Source organism: Mytilus galloprovincialis, chromosome 4 (genome assembly GCF_965363235.1).
Source record: "Mytilus galloprovincialis chromosome 4, xbMytGall1.hap1.1, whole genome shotgun sequence".
Lineage (NCBI taxonomy): Eukaryota > Metazoa > Mollusca > Bivalvia > Mytilida > Mytilidae > Mytilus > Mytilus galloprovincialis.
In genome coordinates, this window is record NC_134841.1 from 102,112,987 (window position 1) to 102,138,009 (window position 25,023).

Below are 25,023 nucleotides of genomic sequence, written 5' to 3' on the forward strand. Positions count from 1 at the left end.
ATTCTCTAGGTGATATAGATTTCTTAAAGATGTAATATACTACGATATTAGACTAACAATAATCACCAGTTTTATTGGCATTAATGTCTTTGTTGAATCCCAGTGATATAATGTCTTATTATCAAGATCACAATTCCTCGAATGAGCACTGCAATAGTTTGTATAGAGACTTCTACAGCCTAGGGCGATAAGACACTAGAATACGGAATTGGACATTACGAAAGAGGATGAGAAAAAATAATTCATTGGAGAGTTTTATTATCCGATGAAGGCAATTTACAATCTAGACAAATAAAAGTGAGATAGAATTGACAGGGTACAACTTGTCAAGTATCCTAGTTATGTTATTTTAGTCTGAAACAAAATGACGAATGTTCAAGGAAACGCAGAGATGCATAAAGTATTGATAAAGCAATTGTTTCATTTTATCTTAAACATGTTTTGCATAAATTGGCAATTGACTTGTAGCACCGATTAGGTATAACAGACTATCCGTTGGCAATTATAGTCAGCCATTGACGTCTTTGTGCGTCATGTCAATTATGGCTTTGTCAGGTGGTATGTTGTTGTTCTATACTAACTATGAACAATTCTGATATGATGTATTCCATATATAGTAAAATGCATTAGTTATAGGAAATGTGGCCTTTATATTACATATCCTTTTCTGTTATCTATTTATTGTAAACCAAACTACATTGTTTAGCTGAACGAATAGCATTGTATTCCAAGAGATTAAGAGACATTTTGTTTTCAGAAATATGACAGTTGTTATCCATTCGTTTGATGTGTTTGGGGTTTTGATTTTGCCATTTGATTAGGAACTTTTCGTTTTGAATTTTCCTCGGATTTCAGTATTTTTGTGAATTTACTTTGAACGGTGCTAACATATAATTGAAAATTGAAAATGTGAAACATTACGATACATTTCAGCAATAGAGTTGTGTTACGTGTTACCTAGTTGCATACAATAATTTCAGTACACAGCAACAGGCCTTTTTATAATAAGGTACTATATATGCACTGTCCTCTAGTTACAATGGCGGAGTCTTTTTGTCCCATCCCTTCATTTGGGTCTTTCAGTTTTTACACCATAAGCTTCATTAATTCTGCTATATCCTCCGTTAATGAAAATATCGAAATCCCTGTTTCGAGAAGAATATATCCCATGTTACAACGTATGCTCGACCGTCCAAGACCAAAAGGACAAGTGCAATGGAAAACAAGAAAAGACCGTCTTTTTAGCAGTAAAACATTACAATAAAAGAGTCCTCTTCGCGGCAGATTGTTCCTTTTACTTATCACTGCATAAGGTGTTTCTCAAGATGAATGAAAAGAAGCATTATCCACTAAGTTTAACTTCACATTCCTAGGTATCAAAATTTGGTAACAAGGATGATTGCATCTTCTTTATTGGACATATTGAAGATTTAAGCTAATGAACACGTGTCCTTAATGGGCGAGTAAAAGTAATGTAACAGAAAGTTTCACGTACGCCATCATATTGTTGTTGTCAGTAATGGAATTATCTTTGACAAGTAAGAGCAACTAGCACCGGATATTTACCTGCCATGAGAAACACGACGGATACTACTGGTTAACCAAGAACTGTTTACCTAAACTGTATTTGGTAAAATCCTTTTAGTATGTTTTGCCCTTAAGATTGCTCAACTTCGTACTTTATTTGGCCTTTCTTTACCTTTTTTTATTTGATAAGTCTTTTGTAGATGAAACGAGCGTCTAGTGTACAGATTTATATGCATGGTATCTTTGATGAGCTATTTTATGTGTAGTGTTTCGTAGTTTTTTGTCTGTTTTTTTGGTGTTTTTTTACCGTGGAATGTCTGTATTCGACCTATGGCATTTGGTTGCTTCTTTTGTATTTCTTTTCTCTACCTCAATTAGAAATCTTACCATGGTCGTAGGGTACATCAGATGGTTTAATTTGGGAGGTGACCAAACGTTCCATAATTTTCAGCATGACATGCATTAACCTGTCTTATATAAAGTCTTAATTGTCAACAACGTTCAAACCTATGATTGAATAAAATAAAAACCGCATGTTTATGCGTGTGCATGTAAAACAATTTCTTTGTAAAGGGGTATATATACAGCACAAACAACATTTTCCAAAAGACCAAAAATATAAGGAGTATATTTTATCAAAACGCATTTGACTCACAGGTCAAACAACGGATGTTCTTAAACTCTGCTGACGGCCAATTGCGTTTGCAAAAAAAAATAATTATCATCAAATGTATCAAAAAGATCTTAATATTAATTCTTTACCAAACAGAAAACAATAACCTTTCGGAAAAGATGGTATGCCACAGACATGATGTGCATATGAGTATGTAGATCAAATTTATTCATCCGGTGAATGTTTAGTTGTTTTGTTTATATGTTTTTGCGATCGTTTGAAGCAATTACAATAGATTGCATGTTAAATATAAGTTTTTGGTGAAATATTTTGAAGTGTTCACTATAGATAAAAGTCTTTCAATTTTATGAAAATTATCTCCTCTAAATTTTTTCCATTTCCTCACGTTCTGTCATACAGATCCCCTTCCTGAAAGAAAAATAACTAAACCAACTCAACCAATCACTTATTGAAGTTAAACAGCTGTATAGATATATCTGAATTCCAAAAAGTATGAACAACCATTACCGATCATTACAAGCTAATCATATATCGGAGTCTTTTAACCTCACAAGTGAATTTTGAACATGACATTTGTAACAATATTTATTCGCCGTTCAAATTGAGGAAATATAAAAATATTGACTTATCACAAGAAGAATCGATCTATCACATGTGTCATTATCAGAAATCATAAATACTTAATGGTCCAATTGATTTATTAAATAGATTTGTATTTCATTTTAATTGCCCGAGTGCAACCTATATCGACTGTAATTTCCTATAAGGTTGGTCTGTTGGCGACAATCTGTAACAATTTTAATATTTCATAGTTTCGTAATAGGAGCACCCTCAATCGATGCATTTAATTACTTTACCGGAATATATATATACAGTTTCTACCCAGTACAATCCTTTTCTGTAATAATGGGATCTGCTGAATTTATCATTACACAACATTTGTTTAACTTTATGTACTGCTGATTTATAAGATGGCACAAATTGGCACAAACAAACACAAAACATACTCATTTTTCTGGTCTCAATATGTTCTCTTATCATAATATGTTGATCCCAAAGGAAGACATTTATTGGATATTCGTGACCAGACGAAGTAAACTGAGGTAATAAAAAATTATGAACTTAAAATAACTTTTCAATTAAAACGAGGCAGTTGGCAAGTATTCGTTTATGGTATTTTGATAGAGCTTATAACGAATCTATCACAAACCAGCCATATGAATTAAACAGCATAGAATAATTTCTTGACAACAGATTTCATCTCGACTGTCAAGAAATACAGGTGATCAACTAAAAAGTTAGTTTTAAGTAATGATAGTCAGAGGACCAGAATTACATGTTTGCAATTGATCAATGTGTCCATCGTTGTAATAAACAGAATACACGACTGTACTGTAATAAGTGAAAAAAAGTCATTATATATTTTTCTCTCTATTTCTCCTAAGATTAATCTGAATCAAGACGTTAACAGCTTTCTTTGGTTTTCATGAAAGTTCACCTTTACTCTCAAAATCACGTTTCTTTTCTCGTTTTTTTTTGTATTTTGAGTTTCAAGAAATTCACGAAACAATCATAACCCAATCCTATACTTATATGTTCGTTTTTAGTCTTAAATTATCAATAACAAAGTAAACGTAATATTACTGAGTAAGCATCATGTTGTAGACATGTATTCCTATGGGCACCAATTGCGCACCTTTAATAAAGAACTTGCTCCTGTATTGCTATGCACCAGTGTATAGTCAAAATCAGTATAGAACCGTCTAAATTTCATTGAATTGATGAAACAAACAACAGTTACTTTAACCTTTATTAGTATGAAATTCAAAACAGTGTAGCTGTGGCCATTGATTGACACATTAAAATCATTCATTGACTGGGACAATTTAGGTGAACGTTTGTATGTAACGACCAATGCTCACTATGTACTTTTAAAGACACTTAAACTATGGGGTCACCAAAGGTTCTCAACACCTAATTAAGTAATTCGAAAAATTAATCAGAAATAACACGATATTTTGATTTATATCAATTATATAAATCAAAACACAAAGGTTATTCCTGATTAATTTTTCGAATTATTTTATAATTAAAGGCGTTAAGAAACCTTTGGTGACCCCACAGTTTAAATGTCTATCGTAGGTACGTCATGAACAGTGGTTGTTACAGACAAACGTTCACGTAAATTGTCCCAGTCAATGGATGATTTTGATGGGTCAATCAATGGCCACAGCTACACTGTTTTGAATTTCATACTATCTTTTTTTCCATAAATAACTGAATATTGCTCTTCGGTCGGGTTGATGTTTCTTTGACACATTACCTGTTTCCATTCTCAATTCTATTATTGTAAAAGTTTACCAATTTAACACTGTAATTATACCTTTGAATATTGTTTCCATTGGTATTAACTTTTAAAAAAGAAGATATGGTATGATTGCCAATGAGACAAATCTCCACAAGAGACCACAATGACACAGAAATTAACAACTATAGGTCACCGGGAGAGATCCATTTGCGCCAAAAATGCGTCCTTTTGCGCCTCAACTTTTTTTCTCCAATGCCACGTTTGCGCCACCTGTTTTAAAATTACTTAGTATAATTTGCGCCACAAAAAAACGGGCACAGGACGTTTGCGCTTTTTTAGCTGTAAAACGACAGGACATTTGCGCTTCAAATACTATGGACATTTGCGCTTTAAATTTTGATTCACCTGTATTAATTTGACCGGACACTTGCGCTTTTTACCATAATCGTCTACCTGTAATTTTAATTAGAAGTAATCATTACGTAAATAAATGTAACTTTTATTCATAATTTGTCATTAGTACATCAAATGGTCAAGAATCCTTCCATGCACACTATAATGAACAGTTCTACTCGACTCATCCTACTATTTTTTTTTTTTTATCTTAAACATATATCAATGTGCTATATGAAACGATTTTAAACTTTAAATAATAAAGAACAATATGTCTTTAACTCTTCAAGGTCAAACCTGCCGGTCCCAAGCCCGGATAAAAGAGGAGGATAGTAAGCGTTTTAACACTGCCACATTCTGTTTCTCCCTGTCCGAAGTTCTCTGTCCGCAATAAATACGTGTTTGTCCGATTATTTTTTCTAATTTTTAGATAAATATATATGATATATTCTTGCTGACAGTTAAAATTATTAAGTAATTAAATCCTTGATAATGCGTTTATCAAAATCTGAAGACTCTGTAAACACGTGTATATCGAAAAAATCGACAACATACACTTTTTAAGAAGGAGCCAACGAAACATTGCCATTAAGGAAACAAACATCGCCCTGTTTTTGATATTTTATTTTATCTTCAGTCTTAAAATAAATACCCTCTTTTATCAACCACAAACACAATCACTTTAATCATTTCCCGGGACCAAAAGGTAGCAGGCATGAAGATACTTGAATGATGTCTATAACACTTATGTCGAACCACATTGTTGTTTGCTTTGTTATCTGAGAGAAACGGAAAGCTTAACTATTGTTAATATAATCGATATGGATTAACATTATTTCAACAATTATATCATAACTTTATTTTTACGAATATCTATAATTGATAATTAAGCAGTATAGCTTTTATCCAAAGTCAATATAAATATGATAGCTTATCAAAATGCAACAAATTATGGGTGTATTCTGTCTCCAACTTTCTTCGGAATGTCGGCGCAGTGCTTGATTGTGAGATGTGCTTGACCTTCGAGCACTATTCGAAGATTGTTTTTACAGAAATTCGGCATACAGTCCTGTATTATTATGAATTCAGTACAGTTGATGATCTTCTCGCTTTAAGCTGGGGTCACACATTCACGATTTTTACTGCCGTCCTTGACAGGACCATTCCCGATTAACATTTATTAAAAGTCTGATCAAGATCCTATGAATCGTGGATGGAAATTCAAACTTTAATTTAAATTTGTAAAAAAAATAATTTAATCACAGCAACAATCAGATATTGTTCAGGAAGCGTCGATATTCAACCGTTTCGAAGCGAATTTATCCCGATAATCCTGTTCTAAATCCGCTTCTAATCAGATTTGTATCTTTCGCCAGGTAAAATTCGACCGAGTCTGTCACGACTGCTTCCCGATTCTACCGAATGTAATCCGACAGAGATCAGATAGTGACAAGACAGTGAACCAACGCTGACGGAAGTTATCCGTTCGAAAACTGTCGGCATACTCGGGATGATCAGGTACTGTCGGAACGTAATCCTATCACGGTCCGCTCTATCGCATTGCAAACGGCTTTGTCTGGTCTCAGTCGTATTGTATTCTGTAGTTGTTGGCACTCTGACGTGGGTAACATTGACGAATTTAGAATTAATAACGGGACTGTTTCGAAACGGTTTCGGCAAAAACGGTTGGCAATCGACAAGATCTGGATGCAATCTGGACTCAATCGGCAGAAAAACAGCAATGAAAAATTTCTCCAGACCATTCCCGTTCCACAGGACACCGTCCCAAATACACAGAACATTGTTAGGAATTCGATCCGATACAGCAGAATCTGTCACGACATAGGCACGATTGTAATCCGACTAGACAAAATCGGTTGAGTTCCCCGAATGTTACGGGACGCACCTAACTGTCGGGGTGCTTTGCCGAACTATTCGCGGACCCTTCCCGACCAGTAGGAATCTATTACGAACTAAAACGACTGCGTTCAGACAATAATAGGACATTCCAGATAATTGAATATACTAGTCCGACTTTTTCACTTTTCGTGTCGTATCGCTGTCTGATCTCAAACGGGAGCAATAATCGGCAATGTGTGAACCCTGCATTAGATAATAAAGAAATCTCTAATCATTATGTGGAAAGTTACACCGGGCAACTGACTGTAATTTAAATAATTGTACGTTTCTAGACTTGGAGATTGTAGTCAAGTTCACAAGTGAAACTCCATTCAAAAGTTTTTTTTCTCCTTTGTATTTCCTTTTCTAGAGGGTGAAATGTTTTCGCCCCTTCTTTAGGTGTGAATTTTCCCCAACTTATTCGCTTTGTCTGTGTCTAAAATGACGTTTAAAATTTCAATGAACTTAATTTACGTATAATAATTACTTACGAATTATAATGTCAGAGATTTCGTTACCACAAATTAATGAAAACCTTTACTAAGTTTTTTCATAGATACAAAGATTTCGTTCGGAAGTTTGGTTGTACATGTAGAAACCTTATCACAAAGCGGATATCACATCATAATTTTAAAGGTGATGTTGTTAAACGATCCATTAAGTTTTGATACGATACATGTAAACTTATTGATACAGAATTATCAATTCAAACGCTACTGTAATTTCTTCAAGGATTGACTTTATCGGTACTAACTGATTTTGGTTTTAATCGGAGCCATAGTCTATTAAAATTAATCAAATCCTAACTAAATATGTACTGCTATGCAGTTATGTACGTTTTCATCCCACATCCATTCAAATAGTCCTATGTTTGCATTATACATTAATAAAGGCCATGCATTTTTATTCATTCTTTGTGTACTCTATCCGTTGGAAGTCTGTTCACTGTTTAGTCTGGGGAAAACCAGATTTATTTATTTAGTAAAATTGTATTTGTACTAGCTCTCAGTTACCGTGAGAGAATGTTGGATCGGTTCGTTGTGTTTTTACCTGATTTAAATCTACATGTAGGGAGACTGTTACGTTAAGCAAAACAAGACTATAACCTGAGTTTAACAATAATCAATTATATTAGTATTATATAAAATGGTTAGGACTTTTCATGTTGAAATGGTCATACTAAATAAGAACATATCATTGGATAGTGTAGTAACACAGTACAACATAAGAACAGAACCTTGGACAATGGTGTAACAGCACAACAAAAGAACAGAACATTGGACAATGGTGTAACACAGCACAACAAAAGAACAGAACCTTGGACAGTGGTGTAACACAGCACAACATAAGAACAAAACCTTGAACAGTGGTGTAACAGCACAACAAAAGAACAAAACCTTGGACAATGGTGTAACACAGCACAACATAAGAATAGAACCTTGGACAGTGGTGTAACAGCACAACATAAGAACAGAACCTTGGACAGTGGTGTAACACAGCACAACATAAGAACAAAACCTTGAACAGTGGTGTAACAGCACAACAAAAGAACAAAACCTTGGACAATGGTGTAACACAGCACAACATAACAACAGAACTTTGGCCAGTGGTGTAACAGCACAACATAAGAACAGAACCTTGGACAGTGGTGTAACACAGCACAACATAAGAACAAAACCTTGGCCAGTGGTGTAACAGCACAACAAAAGAACAAAACCTTGGACAATGGTGTAACACAGCACAACATAAGAATAGAACCTTGGACAGTAGTGTAACAGCACAACAAAAGAACAAAACCTTGGACAATGGTGTAACACAGCACAACATAAGAACAAAACCTTGAACAGTGGTGTAAAACAGCTCAACATAAGAACAGAACATTGGACAATGGTGTAACACAGCACAACATAAGAACAGAACCTTTGACAGTGGTGTAACAGAACAATATATGGACAGAACCTTGGACAATGGTGTAACACAGCACAACATAAGAACATAACCTTGGACAGTAGTGGAACAGCACAACATTAGAACAGAATCTTGCACAGTGGTGGAACAGCACAACATAAGAACAGAGCCTTGGACAGTGGTGTAACACAGAACAATATAAGACCAGAACCTTGGACCGTGCTGTCACATCACAATATCAGAATACAACATTGGATAGTGGTGTAACAGCACAACATAAGAACTGAACCTTGGCCAGTGGTGTAACAACACAACATAAGAACAAAACCTTGGCCAGTGGTGGAACAGCACAACATAAGAACAGAACATTGGCCAGTGGTGTAACAGCACAACATAAGAACAGAACCTTGGACAGTGGTGTAACAGCACCACATAACAACAGAACCTTGGCCAGTGGTGTAACAGCACAACAAAAGAACAAAACCTTGGACAATGGTGTAACACAGCACAACATAAGAATAGAACCTTGGCCAGTGGTGTAACAGCACAACATAAGAACAGAACCTTGGCCAGTGGTGTAACAGCACAACATAAGAACAAAACCTTGGACAGTGGTGTAACAGCACAACATAAAAACAAAACCTTGGACAGTGGTGTAAAACAGCTCAACATAAGAACAGAACCTTGGCCAGTGGTGTAACAGCACAACATCAGAACAGAACCTTGGCCAGTGGTGTAACAGCACAACATAAGAACAGAACCTTGGCCAGTGGTGTAACAGCACAACATAAGAACAGAACCTTGGCCAGTGGTGTAACAGCACAACATAAGAACAGAACCTTGGCCAGTGGTGTAACAGCACAACATAAGAACAGAACCTTGGCCAGTGGTGTAACACAACACAACATAAAAACAGAGCCTTGGCCAGTGGTGTAACAGCACAACATAAGAACAGAACCTTGGCCAGTGGTGTAACAGCACAACATAAGATCAGAACCTTGGCCAGTGGTGTAACAGCACAACATAAGAACAAAACCTTGGACAGTGGTGTAAAACAGCTCAACATAAGAACAGAACCTTGGCCAGTGGTGTAAAAGCACAACATAAGAACAGAACCTTGGCCAGTGGTGTAACAGCACAACATAAGAACAAAACCTTGGCCAGTGGTGTAACACAACACAACATAAGAACAGAGCCTTGGCCAGTGGTGTAACAGCACAACATAAGAACAGAACCTTGGCCAGTGTTGTAACAGCACAACATAAGAACAGAACACTGAACAGTGGTGTAACAGCACAACAAAAGAACAGAACATTGGACAATAGTGTAACACAGCACAACATAAGAACATAACCTTGGACAGTGGTGTAACAGCAGAACATAAGAACAGAACCTTGGCCAGTGGTGTAACAGCACAACATAAGAACAGAACCTTGGACAGTGGTGTAACAGCACCACATAACAACAGAACCTTGGCTAGTGGTGTAACAGCACAACATAAGAACAGAACCTTGGACAGTGGTGTAACAGCACCACATAACAACAGAACCTTGGCCAGTGGTGTAACAGCAGAACATAAGAACAGAACCTTGGCCAATGGTGAAACAGCACAACATAAGAACAGAACCTTGGCCAGTGGTGTAACAGCACAACATAAGAATAAAACCTTGGCCAGTGGTGTAACACAACACAACATAAGAACAGAACCTTGGCCAGTGGTGTAACAGCACAACATAAGAACAGAACCTTGGCCAGTGTTGTAACAGCACATCATAAGAACAGAACATTGGACAGTGTAGTAACACAGCACAACATAAGAACAAAACCTTGGACAGTTGTGTAACAGCACGACATAAGAACAGAGCCTTGGCCAGCGGTGTAACACAGCACAACATAAGAACAAAACCTTGGACAGTGGTGTAACAGCACAACATAAGAACAGAGCCTTGGCCAGTGGTGTAACACACCACAACATAAGAACAGAACCTTGGACAATGGTGTAACACAGCACAACATAAGAACAGAACTTTGGCCAGTGGTGTAACAGCACAACATTAGAATAGACTATAAAAATAATTTGCAAAGGTCTTTACCCATCTGACCAAGAAAATGAGGCTTATAGTTTAAGAAAAACAGACCAAAACACAAGAACTCAACACTGAGCAATAAACCGTGGAAATGAGGTCAAGGTGAATTAAAATCTGCGAGGCTGAATGTTCATCATAAAATATTTCCATACACCTTACAGGTATAGTTGACCTATTGCATATAGTATTAGACCCTTTTTGGGTGTTTTGAATTGCAAATGTATACTAGTATCATTTATAGGTTACCATAACACTGGTCAGGGGCGTATTGTATATGTTCCCAAAAGCTCTGGTCAAGGGTATTTCTGATGAAGGTTACTTGTAACTTGAAAAATATCGCACTTAAATCACTATCATTTGTAAATCCAGAAAAGTGCAAAGCCAATTCAAAACCAATAAATAAACCATATTTTACAGACTAGACTTTCAATCCTTACACAACCAAGCCTCATAAACAGTCTGAGAAAATCATGGCCTTGTGCAATGCCAAACTATATAAGTATCGACAGGATTTATGACCAAAGGTGCTAAAAAATACACGTATAATCACAAATATTTAGTTATGGTTTAAATTACTTAACAAAAATCCATGTAAGAATCTTTGAAGGCAATACTTGTATGCATAGATCTTACTCAGTATTAAATTGATATTACCTTTCGGAATAATTTCAATCGAATGATCAATAAATAACACGAAGCATATCTAAGATTGGTCTACACGTTATGATGTTCCATTCAATTTCTTAGAAACTTTTCTGAGTGTTGACATGGAACGTATCTAAGTCCATGGGTTCTCAAGGGGCAATAGCTACGAGACATATAAAAAAATAAGATTTTTTATGTTTGTAAAATCATTTATGCGTGTTCAATTATTAAAAGGAAAAAAATGTCAACATTGAAAGTGAAACTAAGGTTAATCATTTGATCGACAGATTCGATCCACTATCATTCTTATACAGGTAAAAACGATAACTAACGTATGTTTTAACCTATAACATGAAATCAAACAGACATAGAAAATTCCAATTGCACGATGTCGCTATCTATTTATATTTATGGTTATATTTATATCTTGTTATGTCATCGGTAGTTTTCGTAGGTCATCTCGATAGATATACACACGAAACTCTGATATCTATTATCTAGTCATGCATTGTATAAACTGTTTATTTAAGACTGATTATAATTTGGATGTGTGTTTTAGTATGGTATAAATCAAATATGAGAATTAGAGTCAAATTGGTGAACATAATTTTGAAAGTTAGTGCCCCTTTAAAATCATCACTGTAAAAATTCAAATGTGATAACCCGTTTGTACTTTCCACAGGTACAGAGAAATCGAGGATTATAATGTTTTACCAGAACGATTTCGTGTGATTTTAGGCAATGAAAAAACAGAAGTTTTATATATATAGTCGAATGAGCGATATTGTGATCCCCTGTGATAACATGACCAAAGAAATAAAATATTAACTTGGAGGTTTCTCTGCCTTTACTTGTAGGAGAATTACTCTCTAAATTGACTTCTGATTTCCTAAAATAAAAAAACAAACTTCTTTTTAAAGGGTATTGGAAATGATAGGTGTCAAAATAGGAAGGAACAACGTTCTAAGCGGTATAACATTAAGTTTAATATTAAAATACCTATATTAATCTTAATCTTTATAAAGAAAATGTCTTATAATTTGCAGGTTCATAGATCCGAGGGGACAGCATACGTTGACAAAGGGTTTTTATGATGTGTGTACATTCATTGGGTGGACTGGAAAATCGACAATGTATCACACTATATGAAAATACTGTGTAATTTATTTAAGAATTGAATGCTTTATTGGGGTGTTAAATTGTTGACCGATGCATATTTTGTATATAGCACGGAAGCACTTCGTTCTAGAAATGTGCGCACGATCAACACTTTTACAACCCTATTAAATTACTTAAAGAAGCATTCAATTCTTATAGTTACAGCTAATTTTATAAAGAACTAATTTCTATTATTTATTTCTTTAATTAATATTTGCACTTCATTGTGATAACACGTGTCATCATATATATATATAAAAAAAAGAAGATGTGGTCTGATTACCAATGAGACAACTCTCAAGAGACCAAAATGACACAGAAATTAACAACTAAAGCTCCCCGTACGACCTATAACAATCAGCAAAGACCATACCGTATAGTCAGCTATAAAAGGCCCCGAAATAAAAAATGTAAAAAAAATTCAAACGAGAAAACTAAAGGCCTAATTTTACATTTCATTGGAATATGAAGGTTTATTTTAGCATGACACGCAATCGTTGTTATATCCAATCGAAATAGCGTATTCTTCTCAAACGTAAATGTTACTGTAATGTAATTATTTATTTGTATCTTATCCAGTTTGCAGCATAATCAGTGTCTACCATTGTGCTCAAATATGGATAAGAGAGTCATCAAGTGTAAAGTGACTACGATGTTGAATTCATTTTTTCTGGGATTGATACATGCACATTAGCTTATGAGAACTATCATTTCATTTTCTGTTATCAACAACATTCGTTTAATCAAATGACAGAGTGTGAATTTTGCTTGTTTGTTGATGTTTGTTGATGTTTGTCAAGTTGGATAAGGGTGTTGTGTCGGGTTAACTTGGGTCTACCAGTAATCGAATGAGATCCTTCACTGGGGTTCTGAAAACAATCCAAGAGAAACTTGAAATATAGATGTTTATTAATTGGAAACAAATCAGTAAGTCATAAATACATAAAAAGTTTACTTTTCTACATTGGCTAGAGGTATAGGGGGAGGGTTGAGATCTCACAAACATGTTTAACCCCGCCGCATTTTTGCGCCTGTCCCAAGTCAGGAGCCTCTGGCCTTTGTTAGTCTTGTATTATTTTAATTTTAGTTTCTTGTGTACAATTTGGAAATTAGTATGGCGTTCATTATCACTGCACTACTAGTATATATTTGTTTAGGGGCCAGTTGAAGGACGCCTCCGGGTGCGGGAATTTCTCACTACATTGAAGACCTGTTGGTGACCTTCTGCTGTTGTTTTTTTCTATGGTCGGGTTGTTGTCTCTTTTGCACATTCCCCATTTCCATTCTCAATTTTAAGTACAATACAAAGGCTGTAAACTAAAATCATGGGTTAATGGAAACTATCAATGATACATATAAACATACATATTTGTGATGGATAAAGCAAAACCTCTATAGTAATACATAGCATTATCATTAATTTGTGAAACTCAAACAATCAACATTAAGACGTAATGAATACTACTGAATAAAGCGATAAAGTGAAATTCAGAAACAAATGCAACATACTTATGCGTACCTAATAAAATATAAGTTTTCAGCTTAACTAGTCGTATTTAAAAATACGAAACATTCCTTATTATAAAAATACACTAAAAACAAAAACTATCTACAACAAACAAACAAAAGACACACCTTGCAAAGATAACTTATCAAAATGAAAGGTAAATCATATACTGATCTGGATTCAAATACATGTATAACAAATAAGGGAGGGACTAGCTCCTTTATTAAGTTTTGGATAAGAGTGGACCTACATTCTATAATTTGTAAAGTCGTTAAGGTTCTATTCATAAGATAAATACTTATTTGACAACTGATACATTTCTAATTAAGGGGAGATAATCATACTTTTATGCATGGGTGTTTTGCTAGATATAAATTCTATTAAAAAGGGTGATAAGTTATTATGTGCTGTGAGAAACAAAGATATGAGTATCATTCTTTACCTAAAATGACAGTGATGTAAGCACAGCATAAGAACAAACTTACTATGAAAAAAAAGTTGAAAAGGGCTCAACTCATCGGATCGATACATCGCATAAAAACATTAAAAACACAAAGTATAGATCTTAGACCTGTTGGTGACCTTCTGCTGTTGTCTGCTCTATGGTCGGGTTGTTGTCTCTTTGGCACATTCCCCATTTCCATTCTCAATTTTATCTTAGAGTATTCGTAGTTACTGAAAGCTAGTTCGAAGTTAATAACAACAAATAAAAACTCTGTATCTAAGACTAAAATATTATCAATCGGTACACAACCAAGATACGATATATTTTGTGTAAAGATGACATAAGCGGTCAGAGAAAAACTGTAAAAATTACGCATCAACAGAATGTAGGACCACGTTTGGTTTTAAATCATTAATAACAAATCATTTTTAAAGCGATCGATAAAAACAGTATTGAGAGATCTAATTACCTTAAAAGAATAATAAGTTTATCCGACTTTTGTCTAAATTTATGGGCTCGATAAACAACATCCAAGTAAAATTTATGATATTTCTCTTTTGTTATAAGTTCCCAACAAGTACAGCCAACTTGTCACCCAAGCCAATTCTTTGTGCAGTCAAATGAAGCCCATCTGAATTTCTAAGGTCTGCAGATTTTCTTCTGTTTGTTTTAAAAATACATGTCATGTTTTAGTGTTCTACATAAACTGTACATCTGGGTCTAATCCATATTACATGTATTGTTGTTTTATAATTTCTTTCTATTGTGTGTATGTATATGTTCATTTGTAATTGTCATTTGATGATAGTCTGATGTCTTGACTTTATTTCAATAAAAAATACTTATTTTCTTACTGTTACGGATATGTATAAATATAGGATTTAATTTCTTCATGTAATGCAATAAGAACAAGAGGACCAAAAAGCCCCCTCTCGTTCAGTCATTTTTGAAGATTATTAGATATCAGTTGAAAGCTAAGTTTAGCGAATCTACCCAATCAGATCTGCACTTGATCTGCAATGTAATCAGGACTTTGTTTTTTTTTCGCTACTGAAGTTAATTATTATGTCAGAAAACAATTAAAATTAGTAAAGAACAAACAATATAATATAAAAAGAACTATAGGTCACCGTGCAGCCTTCAACAATAAGCAAAGCCGACACCGCATAGTAAGCTATAAAAGGCATCGAAATGATATCCAAAAATATTGAGGCGGGACTCAGGAACTGGTATTACTAACTTCACATTTGTACAATATTTTTTTCATATTTGTGTGCCCTGTTTGTTTTCTTTGCTAGATTAATTTAAATTAATACGTTTAACTAGAAAAAGAATGAAATATTTACATATCGGATACTTGTGATTGTAATTTTTGACAACAGATGCAGAAATACTAGTTTTCAGATTGTAAAATGAACGACTGAGTAGATAATTTATTTATTTTCTGTCAAATACTATTAATGCACGTATCATGATTCCAGTTCAGAGACAACGTCATTAAAAATTGAAGGAAATATATATAATTTTTCAAAATATTGATTTTGTTCATGGATTTATAAAATTTGTGGCAATAATGAACAAAAGGTTTAATAAGCAAGTCATCCTGTAGATGTATCTATTTGTTGTAACATACTGCCACGTTCTACCAAGCTAAACAATGTTACGAGATATTGATTTTATCAACGGTGAGGTAGCGTTTATATATTTTTGTCCCCGCGGTTAATTTTAATGTAATTTCACGTCATGTGACATTTTTCTTTGCAAATCTCGTGATCGCCTGCTGCATGAAAATTTTCAGAAATCTTATGATTAAAAAATGAGCTTGATAATCCTTATAGAAAAAAACGTAAATTGGAAAATAAAATAGGATTTTTTCATAGAATTCAAGAATCTTAGTTCAAGATTTTTATATAATTCTGGAATTATCTATATGAAAAAAAACGTATTTCTGAATTAGTTGTCAATAGCGACAGTTAATGCATTGTATGTTAATTCGGTAGAATAATTGGCCTATCAGATATTCATTGGAGAATTAGCAAAAATATCTATACATAGGCTTTCTTCGGCAGCTGCGTAACAAATAGAGAAAATGTCATGTATAACTTTGCTTGGACTCAGGTGAAAATTTGATGATTAGCGCTTAAACAATTTATTTATTTAATCCATTGTTAACATGTGGAGGATTCCAAAGTTATTATCTTCTGTCATCGATCAGGGTAAGATAGGTGAATTTTTATTTCATAAACGATAGTGACATATTACGCACAGAGCCATGTTCTTTCAAGATAATTCTTACCGCCGCGCCAGACTACTATATGAAAATGACAAAATTTTAACGGCAACAGCATATTTTTGTCTGTGTCAATAGATTTTTTTGTAACTGGAAAAAAAGTTTAGCTGGAAAAATATGTAATTTTTTTTGCGGACAGAAGAGACATTTTCCGTGAAGCAATCTAATCAGAAATTGCAGAAATCTTAGAAATGTTAATTGCGGTGATGAGATTAAAATGGACAGTGGAAATGATGGAAAAATACAGTGTTTATTTTCCGACAAAAATGAAGCTTTAATAATGTGAATCGATATAAATTCTACTTTTTATCACTTATTTATATGTATGTAAGACAGAGAATATGTTAATTAGGAACTAAGAGGAAAATTATGATGATAATGTGGGGAAATTAAAGTAGCGAAGCTTTTTGTGTATTTGTTTATTCTCAACAAAGAACTATTAAATGTATATTTATGAAATGTGTATTAAAGGTTGCCGTTTGTTATTAGAACGTCTGCTGCGGTATATTTTCTGATCTGGATTTTAAATGCATATATCTTAATTAGAACAGCGAGATTTTTTGTAATGGTAATATAGTGAAAATTCAGCTTTTAATGTTTTGCTGCTTAAAAAGTATTAACCATGCAGAAAGCTATAAGATTCAACGAAAACCAGTTATTATACTTGGCAAACAAATCTCGCCAAGAAAATACTATGGCAGGATTTTTACACAAGAAGAGTTCCGATACTGGAAAGTGGCAATTGCGTTATTTTATACTTTACCAAAATCTTTTACTGTATTTTGAGAACGACCAATCAGTGAGGCCGTCAGGGGTTGCGCTCCTTGAAGGAAGCTACTGTGAACGGGTGCTGACACCTGCGGCAGTCAAAGGGAAAGATACAGAAAAACAGGTGAGTGACAGGTTCACATATATCTTAAACATTCATTCATATAGTTCATGCAAAGCGTCCTTTAAAATAGCCACATCCCAATTATTGAAAGTAAGATGAAACAACCGGAAAGTAATCCTCAAAAAGTTGATGGTATTCCGTAACTAAAGAAGAAGAAGAAGAGAAGACCACACAACTTATAACGGGGCGACAGACAGGACCAGAAGTTATCGTCCCTGAATAGAGGGGGGTATATTTCCTAGTTTCAGCACTATTGACTGTCCCATTACTTAAACATTTCCTCATCTAATATCTGTTTAATATGTGAGATATAAATGAAACAGAGACTTTTAGCATGATAGTTAACTAATAAATTACTAGAGTAGCTTTCTCTAGTAACAGCATAAATTAGACATTTATTAAAAAGGAAGATAAAATAATGCAAAAATTAAAGTTGAACTATATATATTTTAGTAAGAACTATCATTTTCAATGTGTTTTGAAAATCAAGAATATTGTGTTTTACAATTGATTAATTGATTAATATTTGAGTTAATGTAAATTTATTTAAACATGAAACAAATATATCTAGTATTACAAATAAATTTTGTCCACTTTGTTCCCAAACCATAACAGTGAAAATGATATTTTATCAATGAGAGACAGCAGAATATTCAACATATTGAATGTGGGTAGTATAGGGAATATGAACAATAATTTGTGCTACTTAAATAATTCAAATTCTGATTTGATATACTGGTACATGATAAAACTCAATGTAATTATTTACACACAATGTGTGAAAGAGATATTTTTGGGTGTTGCAAAGCATATTCATATAATTGGGTTTTATGAGACACAACTACTGCAAATAGAAAAATTAAGCCAACTTTTGAAAAGATGTAAAAGATTAGTTCATCAAGGGGAGGTAATTGGTAACTAGATAGTCTTCCCTTTATTTTGTGTTGTAAATCATATTATCAGAAATGGATTTCTTCAAGACTTGTATGATGAATTTTGGTAATTCAAAGATACTTTTATGCTATAGAATCAAATAATTACACAAAGCATTCATAATTTAAATAGAATTTTAGATTTTACTTAAAGAATTTGAGATTTTACTTAAAGAATTTGAGATTTTAATAACTGAAAGAATTTGAGATTTAACTGAAAGAATTTGAGATTTTAATAACTGAAAGAATTTGAGATTTGATAGTATATTTCCAAGTATTTGGATATTCAGATGATCTCAAAGAATTTGGTCTCAATGTATTTTTGGATTAAACCAGATAAAGTATTACCATGTTATACAAAATTGCTTATACAGAGGCTGTATGAAAAAATTGGAAAAAGAGCAGTCATATGGGTCCTCTAACTGTTTGTCAGAAAATGAAGACTATTCCCCATTTCCTTTCTCAATTTATAGTATATCTGAGATCCACACATAACTCAGTAAATCATCTGTAGAGCAGGAGTTGTCAAGGAAATAGAAAATTTCTCTTATGTTCCCGGTAGACAACAACAGAAAAAGTTATCAAATATGGAAAATATTTCAGAATTGATTTGTTTCAAAAGTCAATTTTATATATCCAAGGGTTGATATTTTATTAATCAGTTTTATTTTCTCTTTCATGCTAGCCTCAATATTTTCACATTTCTTTATAGAGTCAATAAATCTATAGAGAATTTACACCATTATTATTGAAAGTATGATATGAAGTTATATGTAGATTCACAAAGAGATAAACACTAACCAATGACTGTTATAATGTAATTTGTTCTCTAGTACATTAGTTGTATTTCACACTTGAAACGATTGTATATGTATTATTGCTTACATACTTTCAAACTTGATGAAAAAAATCATCTCTCATTCACAAAATTTTGTATAATTAAAATAATTATATAGCATTTACCATGGTATTTGAGGACAAATTTTGTGTTACTACTAAGTTGATATATTTAGAAGTTGTTATATATATAATAGTCCAATAAATATCACAAGTATTTCATGAATAGATTTTAAATTGTACTAAAAGGTTTTCTCCAAATTGAATGACATTTTTTAATGGACTTCTTAAAAAGAAAAACAAATTTGTAATTGCGTCAACAGCTTTTTGCTTAGACCTCATTGTTTCCAAGCTATATCAGATGTAATAGGGATTATGCTTTAAATGAGGGTAAAATTTTCATTTTCCTTGTAATATATTTTGAATTATAAGGATTGTTGAAACCTGAAATGTATACAGATAGTACATAGTAGTAGCAGAATAACTGTATGCAAAGGTAATTTTTACCAATCTAAGCAGTAAATAAAATATTATAGTATCCTCAAAATAGAAGCAGGAAACCAGGATAAGATATTCAAATACTATTGAAATATCACAGGACCATATGATTTTGTTTGTACACTTCAATGTTCCAATTTAAGATATATATATGACAATATGATTTTGTTTGTACACTTCAATGTTCCAATTTAAGATATATATATGACAATAATTGTAATGTTTGTGCTTTCCACTATTGATATTGTAATTTTAATTCAATTATTTCACCATGATATTTGTCTTTGTAAGATTAACCTCCCATTATTCCCAATGATATTTACTTTTGGAAGAGTTGTTTCCCATTATTCCATTATTTCATGGAGTTTTATCATTTGAAGTGTAAATGATATCATGTAGACGAAATGTGTGTCTGGTGTTTTAAGTTAAAAGCTTCTTACATTGATAACATTTGATAACTAATTACCCCCCTTTATTTCATTATTTCAACTTTTTTATCTTCTGAAGAGTTATTTCTCATACTTCAACCAACCATGGTGTTTATGTAAGAGATATCTCCCATCAGTCTACCATGGTATACATTATTGGAAGAGTTGTCTCCCATCAGTCTACCATGGTATACATTATTGGAAGAGTTATCTCCCTTTATTCAATTATTTCATCATGATGAGTTATCTCCCATTCTTACAGATAAATTTCTCTGTATATGACTTTTTCATATGAGTATAATTTCTTCAATGTGTAGAAACTAGTAAAAGTTCTAAATCAGTATTATGAGGACGGCATTAAGCTCTTGGTTGTGGTTGGCAGTTGTCTGTCATATTTGTTTTTCTTCTTTTGATTTGTTTGTTAAGCACTTGATGTGTAGACTATCTTGTTCTCTTACTCTGACATTTTGGTTATTTTAACCACATATTCTCATGGTATAAAGCTGTTAAACAACTGTGAAAGTCACTTCATCAGTCAGTCAGCCTGACATATTAATACATCCATGCAATGTGAAGTTTTAAATCTATTCTTACTTTTTTGTAGGCTTTAAGTCAAGTAGTAAGATTCTTCAAATATAAAAGTTATTTTTTATAATCTATATTGCATATTCAAATGTCTAGCATATTGGCTTACCAAGGGATTCAGTTTTGATATACATGATTCCTGGTATAATTAGGTTGATACGATTTACCATTTTGAAATGTGACAATTATCTCTTCTGGGGATATGGTTGTCACAGTGATTAGTTCCTGTATGAGTCTGATCTTTCTGTACTGTAGGTCTGACTACAATATAATCATTAAAAGATGTGGTATGATGACTCCCAATGAGGCAACTCTTGACCAGAGACTAAAGGAGGTAGAAACAAGCAATTATAAGTCAACTTACAACCTTCAACAATGAGCAAACCAATACCTGTACAGCAAGCTATAAAAGGCTTGAAATGACATATGTAAATCAATTGAAAGGAGAAAACTATCAGCCTGATTTATGTATGTTAAGAATTAGGAATTATGAGAATTAACTTGACTTTCTCGGACTTGTAAAAGCCATTATAAATGTCAATATTATGTATGAATAAATGATCAGATGTTACTTTTTCCAAGAATTTGTGGTATTTTATAATTCAGAATCAATAATACCTGTTTTATTGAACATGTGTAAAGGAAGGACCTTGATTATTACATGTATTGTAAACCTGTTTTATTGAACATATTTAAAGGAGGGACCTTACTTATTACATGTATTGTAAACCTGCAGTATTGAGACCCCTAAGTTTATACCTATATGAATGGTAACTCTGGTTGGAACCTCTCTTACTTTTCAATTTACTTGTGTAAGCCAAAAAAGTGTCCCATGAAATTGTGTCCTCTAGAACATTATTTCACAGTTCAGCCGTGAAATTTTGTTCAAGGGACAAAATATCACATTTGTAAACCATAAAATAGTGTCTCCCTTAGTGAAAAATTGTCCCTAGTACTTGCACATAATTTCATGGATGTTATATAAAAATATGTCACAAAGGACAATATTTCATAGTGTAGCTATTTTTTTCTGTCCCTATTGAAGGGAAATAATTTAGAAATCATTGAAATGTTTTAATCAATTAGTTTTAAAATAATAGTTGAGATTTAAATAAAGACAACACAGATGTGAACAAAAATGGAAAGTGATGAATATAAACAGCTGTATAATTATGTGTGTGATGGTCAATACCCTCCAGAATTTGAAAATAATGATAGATCATTTAAAAGGAAGGCAAAGCAGTTTCACATTAAAAACAATGAAATGTATTATATCAATGTTGACAAAAAACAACAACACAAGAGCAAACATTAAAACTTGATATTCAATCATAATTGCAATCAAGCATTTATGAATATTATTCCTGACATTTTTGATTTTGTTAAAAAGGATAATTCAAAGATGTTAAAACAATTCATAGATTCCTATTGCTTATTTAAATACAAATGTCAATTTAGTCTTATTATTTTTTGTTAAATAAATTTTTTGGTATAAGACAAGACTTTTATGCAATATGGACATGATTTTACTATGAAAAAATGCCCAACGAAGGTCACAATAGAATCTCTTGCCAAGGGACACTTTTACATAGAGGTGGACAATATTTTATAATAAAATTATGTCCTGGACCAAATTTCATAGATCATGTCTGTGAAATTTTGTTCATGGGACATAATTTTATGGGGGACACTATTTAATCCTACACTTGCAGTCTTCACATAAGCTTGAAGATTTTCTACTCTATTATATTTAAAAATAGCATCTCAGTGTCATCTAAATGCAACACTATGCAATTTAGCAAGTTGATATGAAAGTTTAGCAGAAACTGTTCTAATTACTTCTCTAAGCTGATTTGATTGGTTTAAAATTCAACACATAAAATTATTTATTCTTCAATTTCCTTTAAAATGTCTGCAGGCAGGTAATGAACCTAATTATTCTGTAGGAAATAATCATGTTTCTATATAAGGGAAGTGAACGGGACGTTTCTTCCTCTGATACATCAGAGTTGTTAGTAAATAATGCTTTATTCACTGCTTGGTAATCGTAAAATTACCCAGTATCATCAAGTCATCTAAGGTTTCTATATGGATTTGAAATCAATGATAAATTCAGTTTTTCCCTTTTTATGCATTGAATGTAATATAAAGGTCTTTTGAAGAAAGATCAAAGATAACCCGGTGCAATGGTATATTAAAATAAGAAGATGTGGTATGATTGCCAATGAAACAACTCTCCACAATAGTCCAAATGACACAGATATTTGAACAACTATAGGTCATTGTACGGCTTTCAACAATGAGCATAACCCATACAGCATAGTTTGCTAGTTCTTTGAGAATTTAACATTTCTGACAGTTTTAGCTCTTTAGTATAAGATTGAAAGCTCAAGATTAAGTTAAAAAATTTGAAACAAAAATCTAGAAATACTTTGTAACATCTTAATAAATGTTGAGCCTATATATGTGTTAGTGCTGAACCATGATGCTGTAAAAGTGTCAAGTATAATATATCATATTTATCTAATACAGTTTAACATCAGACACAATGGAACAGCCTGCTGTTACAAATGACCGGTCTGACATTTACAGTATAATTTAGGACACCATACATCAGTACCTGTTAATGTACTTAAATGATGTAGAAGGTTATGAAATACTAATAAAACCTCTACTTATATTAAAAGTACCAGTATTTTATTTCAAATTGATATGGATGAAGATAAAAATTGTGGAGAAATTGCCTGAAAACATGATTAATAGCTTTATGCAACCATGGATTTAAAAAAAAATATATGTATAAAAGGAAAAAAGAGTCCATATCAATGTGACAGTAACTGGACAACTCAAACAAGACACCTACAGGTTGACATTCTAATAACTAATAGTGCAGTATGATTTCTTTTTGCTTAACCTTTTGACATTCTAAAAACTCAGGTTTGCCTGTGTATGTACGCAGTAAATTCTTTAAAAGAAGAGAGTTACCAATTAATACACATGGAGTCTTCTTGAAACCTGGAAAGTCTTTCTGTAGCTGAGGGAGAGTTAATGAGATCTCTCGATTTGTCGTAGAATTTCCTAGGTTTCAGATATCTTGGGGATTGTCTAATATTATCAAAGCACTGGTTGTTAATTAGATAAAGCTTGAATTAGTTACCAATAATTTAATTGATATGGTAACACTGGCTTGTAATATTTTATTCCCTGGTGGAAAAAAGATGAAATATTCCTGTGTTGTACGGTGAAGGTTCAGATGACATTTACATTAATCACTATTCTTAACAATTACAACTAGAATTCAGGACACAATGATATGAATTGTAAGTTAAAGTGAACTTTAGAAGTTATGCCCCTTGATTATTATTAAAAGAACATTTTCATCAATGATAATTGTTTTGATTTGGTCAAGCACAATATATACAAGCTGTAGGTTTTCATTTGTCATTTGTCCATCAGGTTAAAGTTTTGGTCTAAAGTAAATAGTTAAGTAAGGGTTACATCCACCTGAAATTTTAACTTTAATTATCACTTTTGATAAGTATACATGCCAAATGAGGATTTTGACCGAGATTTAATGCTTCACTGAATATGGAAATGCACATCTATCAGAGCAGCAAGGAATGACTTTTTTATGTAGTTCTATGAACACACATGTTCTTGTTTTAACCACTAATATGATTTTCTTTGTAACCATTGTTTCTATGTAATAGGCCATTAGAAAACATTTACATCTATTTTTATTTATTATCAAACATTGTAAGCAAGCTGATGCCAATCATTCTTAACCATAGTTACAAGATCAGAAAAACTAAACATGGCCATAGCTTAGACAGCTAGTCAGAAATTTGTATGTCAATAAAGAAGAAAATATTTAGGACTTAAACAAGGACTATTGCATATACATATACAAAAATGTTGATAAAAACAAAGTGCAAACTTATCTTAAAAATATATCCTTCATTCACAGACACTTGCCTCTGAAATTCTTGTTTGCCTATATTCCTTAATATAATATTGTATTATTTAGGTATATACAGTAGGTTAAAAAAA

General features: G+C 32.8%; 1 protein-coding gene across 3 annotated transcripts in view; it reads left to right on the forward strand.

Moving 5' to 3' along the window:
- Window positions 1-16,315: 16,315 nt before the first annotated feature.
- Window positions 16,316-25,023, forward strand: part of LOC143073657 (ras-specific guanine nucleotide-releasing factor 2-like) — a 170,874-nt gene continuing 162,166 nt past the window's right edge. For all 3 annotated transcript variants that reach the window (XM_076249357.1, XM_076249356.1, XM_076249358.1), the window contains exon 1: window positions 16,316-17,693. In XM_076249357.1, coding sequence (XP_076105472.1) covers window positions 17,424-17,693 — 270 coding nt within the window. In that variant the 5' untranslated portion in view covers window positions 16,316-17,423. The remainder of the gene's footprint in view (window positions 17,694-25,023) is intronic.